Source organism: Strix uralensis, chromosome 12, assembly GCF_047716275.1.
Source record: "Strix uralensis isolate ZFMK-TIS-50842 chromosome 12, bStrUra1, whole genome shotgun sequence".
Taxonomy (NCBI): Eukaryota; Metazoa; Chordata; class Aves; order Strigiformes; family Strigidae; genus Strix; species Strix uralensis.
The window spans coordinates 21505330-21524678 of record NC_133983.1 but is presented as its reverse complement, the minus strand read 5'-3'; the positions used below and the strand labels follow the sequence as shown (position 1 = coordinate 21524678).

The following is a 19349-nucleotide window of genomic DNA, read 5'->3' as shown; positions in this document are numbered from 1 at the left end:
TTTGAATGGCTTCATTTAATCCCCGTCCCCTCCCCTGCTCCATGGATTGCCAAACTCTTCCTCCCTTCCTCTCCCCCCTGCCCTGACTTCTCCATCTAATGAGCCTTGCATGTCTTGGCTGATTTTATTTAGATCATGAGCTATTCAGGGAAGGAAATATGTGCTGCTGCATGGCTCTGCAGCACCTAGCGCTCTTCAGGTGGGGTCTAAGAGCCACTAGAGCAGAATAATCCATCGGGGCAATAAACATCGTACAGACGGTGCAAACACAGCATCCTCTCTCCTTAGAGCTAAACTTTGAAAGAAAGCTTCCTCATCTGTCTTCAGCACCAGGCAAGGATCTGGTTTTGACAGCACTGTTAAAAGACACGCTTGAAAGCGTTCTTACGCAGCGTCAGGAAACAAACCCCAGATTAGCAGGAACTATCCGAAAAGATTCAGACCAGTGACATGGGATTTGGGCACACCAAGACTGGACAAGTTGGAAACCATCCAAGGCAGGAAGCTCCCAGCTGGAAAAGCTACACTTGAGCACAAAGTCCCAAAACCCTGTTCCCCAGACTCAGCACAACAGCATCTGCAGAGGACAGCCAGCAATCACAAGGTGCTTTGCACAAGTGGAGACCCCCCAATAAAAATCTCTGAGGCCATTGAGAACCCCTGAAAACTTCTTTGCTCTCTACTCAAAAGAGACAAAGTCCCTATTTGAGGCTTCTTTCTCGTACTATATTAAGGCATATGAAAACCATCTGCCCCCAGCCTCTCTCCAGGCAGAGCAATAAGCCTTTGCCTCAGTAGAACAATGCAGAAATGTAATTTGCTCAGTTTAGGTAACAGCTTCTCATTATTTCCTGCTCTGCAGAGCAAGTCGAACACACACGCCTTGTCCCCAGCTTCAGGCTCACCTGAAAGACAGGACGTTCGGTGGCGTCTGGACAAATATTGTTTTAACCTCATCCTCTTCTCAGCCCTGTTTGTTGGCATTTGCCCCCCACCCACCCACTCCCCCCCGAAGTAGAAGCCCAACTTTCTAACCCAGCTAAAGAGTGGTAGGGGATGCAAAACGAGCTGTTGCTTTTGTAGACTGTCTGACCTAAATTCAGGGAACAATTCCTACTTTGAGGCACTTCCCTAAGAGTTTAAAAATAGATGCTCTGCCACAGCCGTTTACAATGTGACCATTTAGCACAGGCAATTTTAACTGCAGCCTGCCCTGTAGGTAGAGCAGGCAGGAACACACAGCTAATATACGCTGCAGTTGTACCCCTTCATTTGGCCGGGTGCCCTTTGCAAAATAGGAGACCGTATCCACCACCCATTTAAGGCAAACACTGAACTTACAGAAAGGGCAGCTTGAAAAAATCAGCTGTAACATCTGAAAGGCCAGAGGAGCTGCCCCACTCACGGCTACGCAATGAAGCCAACACGTCTGGCTTCGTGATCCAGCCAAAACCTTGCAACAGATGGTGCATTATTCCTCAGGATGTTCTTCCCTGTATCCCATTTGTGAGCGAGGGGATACTAGCACCTCTCTAAAATTAAGTCACTTTGGCACTGTCTTCTTTTTCACTTGGTGTGTGAAGGTCCCTTCCTCTGCTTTGGCTCGAGGTGGGGAGTGCTGAGCATCCAAAGGAAGGATGAAGTGATCAGAGGGGGACAGGGAGCAAAGAGCTCCCTGACCAGATTAATTGAGAGCAGCAGAAAGATGCTCACATTTCAGCAAGCACTCATTGATTTCAGATGTCCATCCATTAATGTCCTCGTGCCCAGGTGCAACAAAACACTCAGACATGTGTTAAAGCTCAGCCCAAGTGCCCTGCAGAGCTGGGGCAATGCCTCCAGGCTGCATCAGGAACTCCTCACCAGGGAAGATTGAAATGTTGCCTTTGAGTTGGGATTTATTTGGAGAAAATTATCAGCTGACAGTCAGCTGAGGAAGTCTCTGCTGTTGTTTTCAAGGGTTCAAGAGGAGCATTAGAACAGCCTCCCTTTAAACACATCAGGCCCTTGATACTGGTGCCAGGTAAACATCTGGGAGCAATCAGAAACAAGTGAGTCAGCAGAAACCAACCTCTTAATATGCTGTAAAGCCTGTCCAAACTGGGGACAAAGGGGAGGCCTTCTTCTGGGGTCTGAGGAAGTTAAAAAGCAGCACTGGACTTTGGAAAAGATTATTTTTAGAAAGCTATTTCCCCAGCTAATGGATGGTGTCTGCATTTCACAGAAAGCAGAAGAGCTGGTAGCATTTGAAGCCTGGCATGCAGCACTGCCTGCTAAAGCCACATGCAGGCAGACTTCTGTACTTCATTATGTCCTCACTTCACCTTATTCCTTATGGCTATTGATCTTTAACTGCCTCCCAGGTAAAATATACAAGTGGGTGTCTACTCCTTGATTATGGATGACATTTGCAGCTAAAACATCCCAGGACCTGCAGAGTTATACATGGAACAAGCTGACAAGGCAGGAAAATGCAAGACTTAGCAGGGGATACCAGCAAAGCATCTGAAACAGCAAAGCAGAAACAGCTTTTAACCTGTACAAAGAAATCCAGTGATAAAGCTACAACACACTTAATGCATTAAACACCAGGTCATCTGTTTAACCGAGATACACACGCTTCAAGCTTTGAAGAATCGTGTTGGCTTCAAAAGAAAAGTGGGATGACAAGTTCCTTGACACAGGACATAATGTTGTCTGCACAGAACACACTATGCATTCAGCCTCTTCGTGGGCCAAAACATCTGGATCTTCCATCACAATCCACTCCCACAGAACTGAAGTGGGTGAGTTTCTACGCAAAACCACATGGAAAACCCACTGGTAACAGACACAACATGTGGCAACACTGAAATTCCTTTTAGGCAGAACTTTAGAGCAGAGTTGCATAAACACAGGCTTCCTGGAGCAGACTAGGTGTGCCCATGGGTTGTCAGCTATTGGGGACTGCTACAGCATCCCTTGGATATTTTCTATTTGTGTGGAAATCCACCCTTGTACTTGCAAACTCCTCCCATTCATTCAAGATTAATGTTTATTAATCTTGCATTAACCTCTGCAAAGCATACCTAAGGGAAACTCAGACAGCATTGTGCTATTCTATACCATTCAGGCAACTTTTTGGAGAAGTTACTAAAATTGTGCCTTCTTAATAGAGACATTTCTTGCACACACCCCCACCCCTCAAACCACAGTTCAGAAGCAGGGACCAAAGCTTACACTTACCTCGTCGAGTATTTCCTGGGGACTTGGAAGTTGTAGCTCCTCCAAGCCTGCTTGTGGAAAATAAATTATATATCTGAAATATTTAAACTAGGAGGAGGGGAAAAAGGATGAAATAAGCCTTAGGAGGTGCGAGGAATGCAAGGTCTCAGCTCAGCAGCTCGTACCAACTGCAGTCTCACAGAGCTCCCCAGTGGTATTTATGCTCTCCAGGCAAAAAGGACAACCCTGGATCATCCTGTTTGGCAAGGGGCCTGTAGTTATAACAAAAAGAAGGGAGGGGGGGGGGGGACCAACACGAAAAGGAGGCAGGAGCAAGGAGGAGAGGGGTGTCGCTTGGGAGCTCAGCAGTTTGAAGATAGTCATTGGGACTCAGAAAATTAGGACCATCCTCCCAAAGGCTGTAACGCAACACCCAGGGAGGGGGAGAGGAGGAGGAGTGCAAGCAGATGATCATATAAAAGGTTTTGCTTTGCTTTCCCCTGCAGTCAGCTCTCAGGCAGAGCTCGCAGCCCGGCGGGGTCCCAGGGCCACAGGAGCATCCTCCCTGCTGCCAAGGGGGGACCGCGACACCTCAGTGAGGGGCTCTGGAGATGAGGGAGGGAGAATTCAAGAAAGGGGTTTTTCTGGAAGAGGCTAAAGCCAGCTGTTTCCTCTGAGCTGCCAGGTCAGACATTTCCCGCTCCCCCCAGGAAAACCCCACAGCGCGTCCCGCTGCTCCAGGGCTGAGACAGCTCCGCTGGACCCCACGGCAAAGCGGGGTCCCCAGCTCTGGCAGTGGTTGCTGAGCTGGGTTCCAGCTGTGGTCCAGCCCCTGGCAAACCCCATAGAATCCCCCTTTTTTCCAGAGCTGGGCGTTTGCTGGGAAACAGGAGATTTATCACTCTCTGCCATTTGTTCCCAAAGCTCTCCCAGTGCTGACATTCCCCAACTACATGCACGGTTCAGCCCTGCTGCTCTGGCGCCACAGCAGGAGTTTCAGAGAATAAAGAAAATAAAAAGTTAGTGAGACATCTCGGCAAGGCTCACCTCTGCCGCTGCACAACTGATGCCCAAAAAGCCCAGCTTTTGCATCAAGCTCCGTGCCGGAGTCCACTGTTGAAACACGGTTTTATTCACTGTGAAAGGAAACGATTGAGCAAAAGACAAGCTGAAAGTTCCTTTTTTTTTTTTTTTTTTAAGTAAACAAACAGGAAAAAATAAACCAGTATCATGAGTAACATAAGCGTACTACAGCACTTCTGCTGCAGCAGCCACCAGCCCGCAGCAGGATGCTGCGGTGCTGAGCGCCCGGAGTGAGCAGGTCCAGGCATCACCCCCCATGGCAGTCCCGTGGGGTCCCCAGCCGGCAGCGCTGTGGGGTCAGCACATCTGGTGGCACACACCTGGAGTGACCCAGCCCCAGCCCGGGGTGTCCCCCCATGGAGGGGGCACCAGCGATGGCCCAGCACGGAGGCGGGGGAGCACCCATCTGCTGGATTTGGCACATCCAAGCAAAGCAGTATGAGTTTTCAAAATCCACTGTCTAGTCCTCTCTCCAAAGTTATTGGGAAAATAGTCCTTCCATAAACAGTCAATATTTATTTTGTTGAGCAAAACACCATCCACTTTTATTTACTGTTTACAAGAAGGGAGCTTACAAGATATTCTGCAGCTGAGCAGCTTGTTTAAACCCCAGCAGTGCTCAAAAAGCAGAATGACATTTATCAAACTTGTTCAACAGCACGTGAGCAAAGCAGCAAATATTGGCAGTGAAGAGAGCAACTCCACTGAGCAAAGAAAACAACCCCTCTGAAGTCAGCTCCAAGACATTATCTACTGATTTAATCTCTTACGCCATTTTCCTAAGAGTTTTTCGAGAAGTAGCAGATTCTCATCGTTTGGGATGTATCTTCAGCACCATTTCTGGTCTGGGTCTTTTAAACTGAGTTGTAGCTGATCACGGGGGAGACAGTCCTCGCCAGTCAGCCCCAGTCCTGCAGTCTGGTACAGCCACGACACCCTTTCTGGCTGCTCTTCCCCCCTGGCCACGTTTCTCCCAGCTGTATTTACAAAGAGTTTCTATTTACTTCAAAACAAACTGTGTATGTGAACCGACAACATATGGGCCATCATTTGGACCTGGCACTTCTACCCTGCTAAGAGTGATTCAGTGCAATTTGGGCAGCTCGTGCCCAAAAAGGCTCCTGTGCTGCCACCAACATGAGCAATTCAGAGACCACACAGAGCTGGGCTGACAGGAGGTTCTGCACGGCTTTACTTTAAAATCACTGTATCCTCTTTTTTTTTCTTGCTCCTCTGATTCACTCTGGATCAATGAATTTGCTGTATTTACAAAAGGCTTATTTCATCAGCTGAAAGATGCTGCAGGCCCCAGCTTCCTAATTTCCCTGAATAACGAGGGCCAACAGTGGTGAACCATCGTGCCCCCACACAGGCTGCCACCCCAAAACCACGCAGCTCCACAGCCCTGACTCATGGCCCTCAGAAGGTGTTGTTCATTCCAATTACCAGAAAGTTGAATTAACTCATTTTAAATCTCATGAACCGACATACAGATGATTTCCAGATCTCAGAGAAATTCAGTATTCTGTAATCTCCACAAATGTTCCTATGGGAAATTAATCCCTGTAGGATGGTTTGGGCTGTCTGACTTCTCCATCAGCCCTGCTGCTTTACAAAGATTTGATTTATTTTCTTTTAATATACACCAGTACGGTGTGCTTAGGGATGAGCACAGTCTGGAAGGAGACTTTTTATCTACCTCATTTTGTTTCGAGTCAGCAGTTTCAGGTCATACATTTGACCAAAGCCAAAACAATCAGAAGTTACTTTTAATCATTCAGCGTTATTACCGCCTTGATTATAACGTCTCCATTTCATATGTGGTAAAAGCCACATAAAGCAGGCTGCATATATAAGTATATATTAGGAGAGAAGGCTTTTAATGTAATAGCCAGTGAATAGGAAGAAACACAGATTTCACTATGCCCTCCTAATTGAACAGGCAGACAGCATGTCTTGATTTTCAACTTCAACTGAATTCCCCTTTATTTCCTATTCAAATAGTAGCTCAGTAGTAACAGCACCAAATCTGAGCAGGGGCAGAGCGAAGAACAGGGCGAGAGACTCAAAGCCATAGTGCCAACTCCTGGTACTACCTGGTTTTGATTCCTGCTCCAGAACAGAGGGTGTACAAAGGGGATAATAGGGATGAAGCAAACTGGGTGGCAATAGGAAACACACGGAAACTTGGCTGTAATCACTTATGACGAGAGAGTGATGGAGACGACCAGCAGCCCATGAGCGACTCCAGACGGGCACCGGGCAGGCAGCGGCACGGCTCGAGTTTGGGGGCACCATCCTCTGCTTTGCTGTCTACTTACATTTCCCCTCCTGTCTGGGCTTTGTCTCTACTGGAGGATGATGCCACGGGGTAGAGGTGGCCAAGAAGCTGCTACTGTGTCTGTCGTGCCCTCCTGCAGGGACAAGACGAAGATGCCACGAGTCTCTTGACCGCAGGGCACGTTGCTGCCTTGGCATTGCACAGCGGCTGCTCCAGCAGATGAATTAACAGCATGGGGATCCTGAATCACTGGAGTGAAAGGCAGACATTTACAGATTTACTCCTCAACACAACTAATGTTTGGGCACTGTGAACCCCTGTTTATTCTTTCTTGCTTCTCTCCTTGGGGCAGCCTGGACTGTGACCACCCAGGTTCATTTGCAGCTTCTCTTCCTCCTTCTCGTAACAAAGAACATTTCCCCAAACGTTTAATCTGCTGATGATACGCAAGAAAACAACTCCCCACAAAACTTCCCAAAGCCTGCGCTGTTTCGTGAGTGCCCAGGTGAAAATTGAGGTACAACAAGGAAATAAGCACACAAGCAGGAGTAGTTTCAGAAAATGCTGGGGACACCACTGATGGCACTAAGTGAAACGTGAACCAAAAACTACAAAACCCCTCACCTTGTTATTGCAGCTCACCACATTTCCTGGTTACATCTGCAGCGAGAAATGTAGAAACACACTTTTTTAATACTAAAGCAAGCAGTACAGATGTGCAGACTGAAACAGTTAAGAAATATTAAGCCAACACTCATTTTTGAAGATTTCACTCCCGAACAGAGAAGGTGAATTGCAATCACAAGCTCTGCAGCTGTTACATCTGGTTATTTGCTAATACAGATTTTCAAAATCCTTTGGGTCAACAGAAATAGCCTGGAATAAAACCCACAGTTGCACGAAACTCTGAACATCTTGGTAACACCCACTGCATGTCAAAGGTGCACTCTTCATTCCTATTCAAACCCAGAGAGATTTAGAGTACATTTATGGAGATAAAGCCCTTGCCGACAGCCCGGGAGCTTTAGAGCTGTAACACCACAAAACTCGGGTGTGCTGCCACTGCCCTCTGCTGCAGCGCGTCCCCGGCCCAGCCCGCCTCGGGAGTGACATCATCTCGGGGGGATTTTGTGGAAAACAGTACACTTTCTTAACTAAAAAAACCACACAACCCCCACCCCACCCCAAATACCTTGTGCTTTTGATAATCTTTCTCCCCCACCCCATCAAATCATCCCCCATGCAGACCTGGCTTACGGTGTAAGATTTTTCTAACAGCCTTTTGGTCTTGCACATCCAAATTTTCTAGTTTTGAAAACTTTACGTCTTAATGTGCGTTTTTTAAAAAAACATTTCTTAAAACCTGATTTAAAACACCAGCAACCAACCACCAGATTTATGGTGTATTGGAGGGGGAGGATTGTCTTGGGTGCTGTTTTTTTTTTTCTTTTACATAATCACTCACAGACAAAGCAAATAATCAAAAGGCTGCAAAATCTTTGTTTTGCAACAATGGGAGGAGTTTAATATAGAAAATAAAAATTGTGGTTATGTGCTCACATCAGACTGTTGCCACATACTTTTTACTCTTCTCTCCTTTGAGTAATACACTGCAGAAGACAGATTTTGGCAACAAGTGCATTTGTAATATCCTTAGTGAAAAATCAAAAAATGAATACCATCTGAACAACTTCCATTTCAAACTAAGAGAGGATTTCAATACTTGCTTTTTAAACAGGCAATTACTCATTGCCATGTCTTTAAAATAACTAATAACACTTGTAACCTGTTCATGTTAAGCGAAATGTAGAACTCAATACACAGACTGAATTGCGTTTTTGCAGCAGGAACTCCTCTCATCTTCTCTGATCCTGACAACTTCTGTAAGATGTCTGTATAGGTCTTTTATGAACAGGAAAGGTCTAGGTTGTACACCAGAACTTGAATTGTGGTATAAACTAATTTTCTATTCTTTCACCTGAGGGGATAATGCTCAAGACATAGGAAAAGCCCTTGGAGCTCCCCTGGCTGCGAAGGAACACAGCACTGCTCAACACCAAACACACCTATAGCAAAAGATGTCAAATAGGATGTTCTTAGGACCAAGCCTAGATTAGGTAAAGCTGTATCAGGTGATTAAACTGTAATTTAAATACTGTAATATTAATCCATCACATATTCAGCAACTCTAAGCAAACCTCAGCAGAAGCGCAAGCACAGCTAAATGAAAGAATACTAAAATCTCATTAATTGTACACCAGTTCGTTCTTTCTCATCCTACTCTTCATTTCTTCCTCTCCTCCTCACTTTACCCTTCTTAAGCTGTTTCTGCTGTGCTGGACTCCACTCAAAACTGCCCACCACAGGAGGGTTCTGCTCCAGGTCGAACACTGTCATTTCTGAAGGTGACATGTCACCCATAACCAAGACGACTCGTTTTGTTATTCATAGGAAGACAGACTAACACAGTGTTTCCTTTCCAAAAAGATAATAAAATGCAAGATTTCAGATAGCAAAAAGTTAAACTTCATTTCAATGCACATTCCTAAGCCCCAGGAAATCCTTGCAGGGCTGCTTGCAAACAGCAACCATCCCCCAAAATAAAATGATTGTATTATACCTGTATTTTTAATACACCTGTATTACAAACCCATCCACAACTGGTTAAGACACCTGTAAAGAGCAAGAGCTTAGGAAATCCCTCGCCATTAGTGCAAGAGTAGACCAACAAGGGGTCCACTTTGTTTCTACTAAATATAATGTCCTACCTGCAAACTCAAACCTATAATTTTTGAGTAACGTGGGCCAAAACTCATCAGCCAAACATCTTGTCCAGTCAAAACCAAAGTTCATGGCAAGGACCCAATATCAAGTAACATATTGATTACTGATCACCTGCAATTTTATGGTAAGACTACACTACCAGCAACACACCTTTTCACAATTCACTGGAAGTACAGGTAAACAGTCAACACAGCCACAAGAGGGGAAAAAAACCCAAAAAAACCCGATTTCTGCAATACAGAAAATTACTTCAAGCAGGATGCAGAAACAGGACATGAATAATAACCAGTACAGAATAGTAATTTCAAAATCCGCTTTCCTATTTGGAACAACCCCCGCACCCTCCAGATTTCAAATTCAAAGCAAAACCAGTGTCTCACCAGCACTAGCTCTGGGGTAATTCCCAGCATGGGCGGCCCTGCATTGGGAAATGCTGGAAGCCCCGGCCCTTCGGCAGCCCCCTGGCACGTTGTCTTGGTAGCCCCAGCTTCAGGGCACCCTGCCCAGTGAGCAGCCAGGAGTTTTCCCTGCAACTGGCCAAAATCAAAACAAGTTTTGGATAGAAAATTGTTTTGGAGTTGGTGGAAAGTCACCAAAATCAAGAACAGTGTCTCAGTCACAATTTTCAGATCAGAAAATACTAATAAAATTTGCTGCTCACTGGAAAAGTAACTATACATTTGGATATCCAAACAACTGACAAAACACTCTAACATCTTCTCAGCATCAAGATCGTGGCATGATACAGTTAACACTGCCTTGTAATTCAAGAAGGAAACAGAAGATCATCCAGCTGAAGATCACCCAAGATTGAGCAGGAAATACAGGACCACCCCAAACAGCCTCACCCCAGCGGTGCACTCACTCCTGACACAGGAACAGCATCACCAGGAGCAATTCAGAGGCAGGAGAGGGCCAAATTCTCCACAATCTGATGAGAGGGTAGAAAAGTCAAGAGGGCAAACCAGGAGGACTTTCTGCAACAGGTCTTACTGCTCATCCAACACCCGGGCAAGTCGCAGGGATTTTGTTTCCGTTAGAGGAGCCGCGCATCCAGCACGAGCACCCCGCGCAATGAAATCAAGCAAACCGCAGTCATGACTTATCACCTCCACCTCTGCCTCCCCCCGGGAAGCAGCCACGAATGACCTTCCCATCTTCCGTGACGTGACTAACTGCTGACTGACTTGGGCAGAACACACAAGAGGGAAGCCCGTGCCAGTGGGCGCGTGCAGAAACCCGAGGCATTTACAGGGCTACTTCCTTCTCTTGAAAAAGCTAACACCGTTTCCCACCAAACACCTGCACCTGGACAGATGTTCACAGTAAAATGAAATCAGCAGTTTAAAGAAATTCTAAAGGAATTTATTGGAACACGGTACCTGTAAAATTAATGAGGCTAACTGTATTTCCACAGCTTTGCAGAGAAAAACTTTTTTTTCCCCTCCCTAAATGTCACCTTTAAACATTGACCAGTATTTGGTCACAGTACGTGCAGTTTAACCTTTTATTGACAATCTGTGCTAAAATTAGCCCTGTTTTTATAACACTTCTCCAATGATGCAATAAGCACATAGCACCACTATCATCAAATTAGGGATTAAACTAATAGGGGTTTTTTATCATCTGCAGCAGCAGGGAAGGCAACAAGAAGCTGATCAAGGGAATATTTTACCAAAGTTTTCAATGAAAATGTCAACCTGCTAAAGAAAGGAATGTTTCAGTCAAAGGCAAACTAAACAACATCCACCTCAAAGAACAACCGTGCAGGGATTTCACATAAGACAAGGGAGGGATCCGACTCCCCTTTCTGGCTGATGGGTGCTCAGCCCCACGACCACCGCGTCCCAGGTGCAGGCCCTTTCCCTCTCCCCTCAAAGTTCAGTTCCATTTCAACGCCAAATGGGAACACTTCTGAAGTTTCAAGAAATAGTAAAAGAAAAAAATCATCTGCCCGTCATCTGGGGAAGTCCATCTACACCTTGTCAAAGTGCTACATAGCAATTCTATGAGTTTCCAAGGGTAGAATTTACACTGGAGGGAAAACAAAACCCACACACACACCTTAAACCAACTTTGTGACTTTTATTGATGGGCGACAACTTTATACTTCTAGATATCACTAAACTGTGTACAATTAGGAACTCAACATTATAAGAGAGCAGACAGCAAAATTAAACAAAGCAGACTTAAAGAAATATCAATCTTAATTATTTTGCCCATTTTTTTAATTTCATGTACACAGAAGCATAAATGCAGCTTGAGATTTCTTAATAGCAATAAAGTTACAATCACCCATCTATATAGACTAACATCTTAACTCCAAGTATTTGATCTGCAATGTGTACTTAAGCAGTTTCTCATCGCACAATTATTAAAATGTGTCTTCCTATTAGGAACCAGCAACTCTGCATTTTGTACGTTTGTACATTTTTTGAAGCACATAGGACCATTTCCATCTCATACACATCGGCTCATATTTTACCACTTATCAAAAACTATTGGGGAAGCAGAGAGCGCTTTTTATTTTTTTTATTTTTTTATTTTTTTACTTAAGTAAAGATAAAACATTTTCACAGAAATCTACAAGTTCTGTTGCTGGTGCAGGGTTTTCTTCTACTATGCAATTAGAAAGTGGGAATCAAATGCAAATCCCCTTTTATTATCTTAGGATTCAGCATTAACTCAGATTAATTTTTTTTTTGTATTTTTGTGATTCGTGAGACAGTCTTTCAACCAAGTGACTTCATTCTGCAACGTCAAAAGTCAACACAAACTATGTTGTGCACAAACCCAAGGTAGTTTCCTTTATCACTCTATCCCATAGTTGCAAGGGAAAAAAAAAAAAAGGAAAAAGAAAAAAAGATTCACTCAAAAGAGCATTTACAGGAGAAGAAAGTTAGTGATAGTTGGCGTTCTACAAAGCAGGTATCTTGCACACACAGCGTAAAAGGGAGAAGTTTCACAGCAGGTCAACTCGGCGGTAGTACAGGAGGTAGGCTGTGCGTTCTGCAGACGGCTTCACCACCTGGTACTGATTGATCACTTTGACGGCCTGGTCATCGATGCGTAACCAGCCGTTTAGACCAATTTGGAAGACGTCCGTAGTGTAATGGCCACCAGTTGCGCTGTTTCCATGATGATAGACAACTGCAAAGAGAAATTCGTGATGCACATATACACTATGCATAGATCTATATCCACTGAAAAAGTAAATAAAGAAAAAATGTCACATATTGCTTTCTTCATAGCATGCTCGTGGTTAAGCCAGATGATGTGATCTGGCTTAAGCAAGAACCTTTAAGCGTTGAATGCTTGCTTGCTTACGTTTGTTGCTATGTAAAATTAGTAATGTTTCTCCAGCATACAAAATCTCACGATTCTAAAAGAAGGCTTAAGTAAATTAATAATCAAAATTGCTTTTTTACTTCACAGAGGATTTTCTGGGAAGGATTTGCCTCACAAAGGCCATCTGCAACGGTGCAGCACGTCCTTCAGAGCTTCCAACAGGTACTGCCATGCTTAGCGAGATACTCTAACCTACATTCGCTCCGTCTGCTGATGACAACCGTATTTTACTGAAACTATTAGCAAAAAAAAAAAAATCCAGTAAAGCTATGTAGTCTATAAAAAAAAAAAAAAAAGAGTCAGGCAAGACTTTTCAGACTGTATTGATTACAAATATTCCCCCTGTAACCTGTGACCATTGTTTTCATTTTGTCTTAACTATCATTTTATTCTGAAAATAGGTTCTATGGAAGTACCAATCCACAAGTTTCACATTTATTAGTGAATAAGATTTATTAGTGAATAAAAAAACCTTAAAATTGTGAACTTCTGATTCACTTCTAATCCTGCTACTTCCAAGAGAGAATCAAACTGGCTTCTTCCCTCAACCATCTCTGTTGTCGGAAGTGTTCAGCTCTCCTTGCAGAAACCAAACCCAAAGCTTAACGCTGAGCTCTCAGTGCTCGGTGTGACAACCGCCTCCAAACAGAAGAGATCTTTCATGTACGTAATGCTAGAGATGTATGTAAGAAATTGCATTTAACTCCTTCTAGGAATATATGAGTCCTAACCATATATTTAACAAGGACAAATGAAAAACAGAAGGAATTGCCTTATTTGACACAAGAGCAGAACTATATAATTATGGAATTGTGTACACTCTTTCAGACTAGAGTCACACTTCAAGATGACTCAGATTTTCTTCACACTTCTATGAAAACAAACATTTTAGAATAACTTAAGCAAAGCATAAAGGCAGAAAAAGTATATATATATCCCCATCTATACATTCTGGGGAATTTCAGAAAGAATTTTTTTACAGTGCTTAAACTTGAATTATTGATGTTCTAAAGTTTACTGTTAGATAGTTAGGCAAATCCTGGATATATGAGACTTAATTCTTCAAAAGCTTATTTTAGTAATTCAAAGTTCATCTAACAAGCTCAGTTTCTGTGGATGAGAAGTCCCAGACTGACAGAAGACTGAAGTATTGTACTTTTCCATAGGAGTTAGAAAAAATTACAGCTGTACTACATTTTTCTCAAGCCACCTTAAATACACTGCCTAAACTTGTCCCATGAAAACCACTATCAATTAAAAAAAATGTACACTGCCAGAAACAGTCCTGAAGTTCCACAAGAGACAGGTATGTTATTTCCTTCTGTAACCTCAGCGGTCACAAAACTGGATCCAAACCACCAAGTCACATAAGGCCACCAGTACTGGCAGAGATTTGGTAACGCAGAAGTTAAGATCTCCGGTCCTCCAGTTTATGATGTTCTCCTGACACCAACATAAATAAGCAGGTGCAAATCGTAAACTGCGTAGGAGTTTTAAAACTTCAGGAAGTTCATTACTGCCCAGACACTGTTTTGTTCAATATTAAAATGCTGATTCTGAATTCTTACATGAGCTTCCAATCTTAACTAGCAGTTTCAGTGTTTTGTATACATCACACACACTCTTAAAAACATCATTTCCTCACACACAAATCATCATCTCCTCCAAGTCAAACTTTTCCACCTACAATATGCCATTCATACCCTGCCAGCAATACTCATCTTGAGGGTTCAAAGGGATGCAAAGCCAGCAAGCAGCCATTTCAAAAGACATTTGAGACATTACTCTGAGAATATATGGTGTATTTTAGGAATAGTTATATTACAGCTGTATTGCAGCTTCTGCTGGTATTTTTCAGCATGGATCTGTTACAGAACTCTGTTTTTGCTCTAGCTTCAAGCTGGATCAAATATATAAAGATATAGCAATATATGTATACATACACATATGCAAGAAATCACTAAATACAAAAATTTGAAACCCACAGGTTACTTCAGTGTAATTTTAAAGAAAAATATTTTACATAATCCAGGAAACTCTAGTGTTTCTAGAATTCTATATGCAGAATTTGTATTTGCAATACAGGAACTAGAGGCATCTAGATAAAATACCTGCAAAGAGCCGGTAGGTTCTTTGGCCTTTAAAAATTTTACTTTTCACACCAGGAGATAGTAGCTCTGGAGGAGGGAAAAAAAGTCACAAAAGCAATAGTTAGAAAATTTAGAAATTCAATTTCAAAGGGATCAATTATTTCTAAGAGAAACTAACACTACCATAATTTAATTAAAATGTCTTCTGCAGCCTTTAGAGAATGGTCATGGTTCTCATACTTGGTTTGCTGACACTAACATTTACGGAAGGTTTAAAACTACCACAAAAAAAAAAACCTCAAGAAAAAAAAAGAGGAAAAAGATCAGATTACTTATTTCTCTTCCTTGCATCCCGCTGTCAATGACAAAAATCAGTATCAGATCCCATGTCATACTACAACCAGCTTTGTCAGTCAAAGCAAATTGAACTAGTTCTACAAATATCCATTCTTAAGAATCTTTAAAATAAAATACTAAGTAAAATAAAGGTGTACTGTCTGACAAAGTATGTATTTCACCTAAGACATGAGTAATCATTATTTTTTTTTTCCCATTTGAACTACTGGCTGGTTAACAGTCAATTTGTCAGATCAAAACAAAATGCATTTAATTTGGCAAACTTCAGATGCTGGATTATATGAAAGTTTTCACTCTTTGTAAAATCGGTATCTGTTAAGGTATTTGTTAAAAGAAACAACTTTGTTGTTTAACCTCTGAACTACAGCTTACTTGTCTGCCTTCAAGCTGCATTTTCTATAAAATGCACTTTCCTTTCATCAGCCATTGTTTATAACAATGATTTGCTACTTGTTTGAATGAAGTCTTGAGATAAAAAATCTAGTATTACTTGGCAACAGCCTTGTATAGGGACATACCCCTCATTCAATAGGATCACTTCCAGTATCTGTCCTCAGCTGTCTATAACCTTACTCCTTAAATGTGCAGGAAGTTCTTACTTGGCCAGCCCCATGTCTAGGATGTGCCAATTGCCATAATGTTCTTTGCAAAATGGATGCCCAAACTCACATACAAGCAATGTCAGGTTCGGCCAGACTGAAGCCAGAAACCCAAATATATTCTTTTTATGAAGGAGAAAAAAAAAAATACGCATACAAGATACTTATCCAAATTACTAAGTTTCCAGATGACACTGGAAAAGTCCTGTGCACAAGAAGAAAACTGAAATACAGATACCGCTGGGAAATACAGCATTATCGTTTCCCTAAAGAAGGGAAAATTCTGTTCTAAAATCTTTACCTTTACTAATTTCCAGATCAACAGGATACTCAATATTCTTAATAAGTTTCTGACATCCACCAGTCTTCTCATATACAAACCGCTTGAGGTGTAAAACAAGAACAGGGGGGAGTTCTTCTAGTGTCACTCTTCGACTGATCTCCACCTAAAACATACATAGAACAAAGATGAAGAAAAACTCTGATTTTTTGTTAACTGCTCAGAATTACTCCTCTAAAAGAGGAGTATTTCATTTTAAATACACTATCAGAAATAATACATATTTTAAAAATTAGTAGTATATAAAAACTGCAATTTATGACTTAAAGCACATTGGATCTTCAATCAAAATGTTGTCTTAAAGGAGAACACCAATACCTTCTAGTAGAATGCAACGTGTTAGAATGAGCAGATATTTAGGTACTGCAGTACTAAAACCAGCTTGCCGAGGATCCCCCAGGAGAAACTACTCATGACAGTTTAGTGATTAATCAATTCTTAGCAAGCTATTAGACTCTAAAGAAAGGTCAATAACTTGTAACGCATGTTGCTGAATTCAGAGAACTCTGAACAGTAGAACACAACAGCACACACCTCAATACCCGAGGCAAAAGTTTTCATTTCTAAAAGCAGACATGTTTTTACAAAAAAGCTGAATAGAAGGAAAAATAAGAACTAATTCAAATCACTTCTTAATTTTCAATTGGTAAATTAATTATAAGCAAAAAAGAATCCCTATAAAACAAAGGCAAACTACAAAAATAAAAGATTTTGGTGTAAACACCTAAAGCTACATTTATCTTGAGAAATTTCATTGAATGCTCCAGAAATACTGATTGAACTGCAAAAGCAGTATTGCAACTACTTTGCTAAAAAACTGGAATGCTGTGTTGTTTTAAAGAGTGTCCTGAGCATACCTCATAATTCCCCACTGAAATACCAGTTTCTACATCAGACATCTCCAGTTTTAACTGGTACTATCTTTATTCCCCCCCTTCTCACCAAAAAGAATCCTAAAAAACTGTTGAAAAACACCTTCTCACAATGGTATCATTAAAATACAAACCTATTCACAGGGAGGATAATAATGATTAATACATTAAAGAGATCAGTATTGCAACTGTTCAAAAGTTTTCTTGCATGAACTAGAAAATATTTGTCGTAGAAGTTGTTCCTCAAAAAAACAAAGTGAGCTGTTATGTAGGCTTGTCATCATGACAAGCTGTTATGGAAGAGTTTGGTAATTAAAGATTTTTCTTTTTAAAAACATATGGTGAGTTCTTTAAATGGTTCTGAAGAAAATTCAAAGAGAAAAACATGTGTTATAACCTGTTTCCTACCAAATATTGATTTTTATATAATTATAACCAATCTGCAAAGTTACTGTCTGAAAACCCGAAATTGAACTCAGAATTGCAGAAAAAAAGAGGTTTTGGCTTCCTAGAAATTATGACGTAAAAACATTTCTCCAAATAACTGCTTTACGTTTTTCTGAATTTTTTTACTGAGAAAAAACTCTTTTATTGTAAATCATCAGCATATTTTTTTTCAATACAGGGCCTCATTCTGCTGGAACCTATTAAGTGTGGAATAGAAATTCATGGGGAAAAGCTATTACCTCTTTCCAAGCTTGAAAAGTAAAACCTCTTAGGAGACCGAAGCAAGCAGATTTTGTAGGGTACTTGATTTCCTCATGGATGTGAGCTGATCCAATTTACAAGAAGTAATTCTACATTTGAAGCAGAAACAGTCTCTAAAACTATGTAAAACTTCACCTGCATCTTTAGGGTTCAAAATATGCCCCTTCTGCATCCAAAACCCATCATAGCCCTGGCAACAGCAGCAGCTTCACTGAGCACTGAGAGGAGATTTTAGTGGTTTTGGGGGGTTTTTTGTGTTTGTTTTTTTCTTAAAACCAGCAAGCCAAACAGGACCCTATTCTTTTCCATTCAACAAGTGCCTGCTGGTGCCTGCCTCCAGTATTTCCAGGAAGTAACATGCGGAATAAGAAGTTAGAAGGCAAACCCTGAAAGTAAAGGTGACAACACAAGGTTCACACAATTCTCCCATGAACTCATGAGAGAGTGGATCTCCCATGTATCTTATCACGGAACAGCTTCTGCTTTTAGGGAGCAAATCCAGAAAGGCTTTATATAGGGAAAAAAAAATATACTTGATTCACCCCATTACTACTATCTCAAGATTTTCCTCTATTGAGCCTTCTAAATCTCAAATCTGAAGTCTCTGAATTCAGAGTTTTGTGCAAAAAGAACTTAACAGCTCCCAGCCCAGACCAGGAATAGAGGATGCTGAAGAACATCATCAGAGTGGTTTAAGCAGCTGCCATTCCCCATCCTCAGTAACCGACCTGGCGTAGTGGTCCCTATGCCAGCATCTCAGCTGCACGGCTCCCTGTTTGCTTAAACCACAGATCAAAGCAGTTCTGTGTTACAGTGCCAGGCTGAAGAGCAGCAGCTGAGGAATAAGCACATGTTCTGCTGTCCTGTGTGAAGGGGCCCTGATTTCTGGCAGCAACATTACCGGCTAAAAGTGCCACAAATGTTTGTTTGGTGAACATGAGTCACAGTCCCAAGAAAATACTTGTAAGATCCTCAAGGAGCAGTTTGAGAACTCCAGGGGATGTGAAGACTCCTCCTAAGGAGCATGTGGAAGGTAACCTGGGAAAGTAAATGAGGTAAGGCTAGTTTTGTTACTCAGAGTCCACTCTTGTCAGAAAACATGAGCAGGTCTGCAAATAAGAACAAGAGACTGAAAAGAAAATCACTTTCGTGAGGACAGAAATTAAGCCCTTTTAAAAAAAAATTAACTGTTGAAATAGTCAAGATTTAACAAACTGATATGCAAGACCAGAAGGAACCAAACCAACTTTTTTCAAAATGCTAGGGAGAAAGTGAAATTGAGTCAGAAACAGGAAGAAAATGCCACTCCATTTTAAACACCTATTTTAACTTAAAATGCCTAATTATTTTAAACACTGCATGAAAATCTGACTGATATCCTGTTTATATTAATACAAATATAAAAGTCAAAATCAGCTCAAAGTCATAAAAAAAAAACTTTAAGAGAAATCATTCACATATATTTGGAAGATTATTTTTGTCATATCTATTGTTTATGCCCACAACTTGTAAAGAATACAATCCAGATTAAAACAACCTGAAGACGGTAATAATCTTTAATTATTATACAATTTTTAGCTTGATCAGTAGTCCTGAATTCCCCTTCTGTAAAATAGAGATGAAATAGTTCTTTGCAATACATTTTGAATATTACTATCTGCAAAGTCCTACGCTTGTTCTACA

The 19349-nt window shown here is 41.6% G+C and overlaps 2 protein-coding genes across 3 annotated transcripts in view; both read right to left on the bottom strand.

Annotated features, from left to right (window-relative positions):
• The window catches only part of CRISPLD2 (cysteine rich secretory protein LCCL domain containing 2), a 31067-nt gene extending 27686 nt beyond the window's left edge, over positions 1–3381 (bottom strand). Inside the window, exon 1 of the mRNA XM_074881758.1 lies at positions 3226–3381. The gene's annotated coding sequence lies outside the window, so the exon portion shown is untranslated. The remainder of the gene's footprint in view (positions 1–3225) is intronic.
• An 8036-nt stretch (positions 3382–11417) lies between these two features.
• Positions 11418–19349, bottom strand: part of USP10 (ubiquitin specific peptidase 10) — a 54686-nt gene continuing 46754 nt past the window's right edge. Inside the window, exons 12-14 of one of the 2 annotated variants that reach the window (XM_074881141.1) lie at positions 16048–16192; positions 14812–14877; positions 11418–12502 (exon numbers count right to left, since the gene is read on the bottom strand). In XM_074881141.1, coding sequence (XP_074737242.1) covers positions 12315–12502; positions 14812–14877; positions 16048–16192 — 399 coding nt within the window. In that variant the 3' untranslated portion in view covers positions 11418–12314. The remainder of the gene's footprint in view (positions 12503–14811; positions 14878–16047; positions 16193–19349) is intronic. The other variant, XM_074881142.1, reaches the window with a different exon arrangement.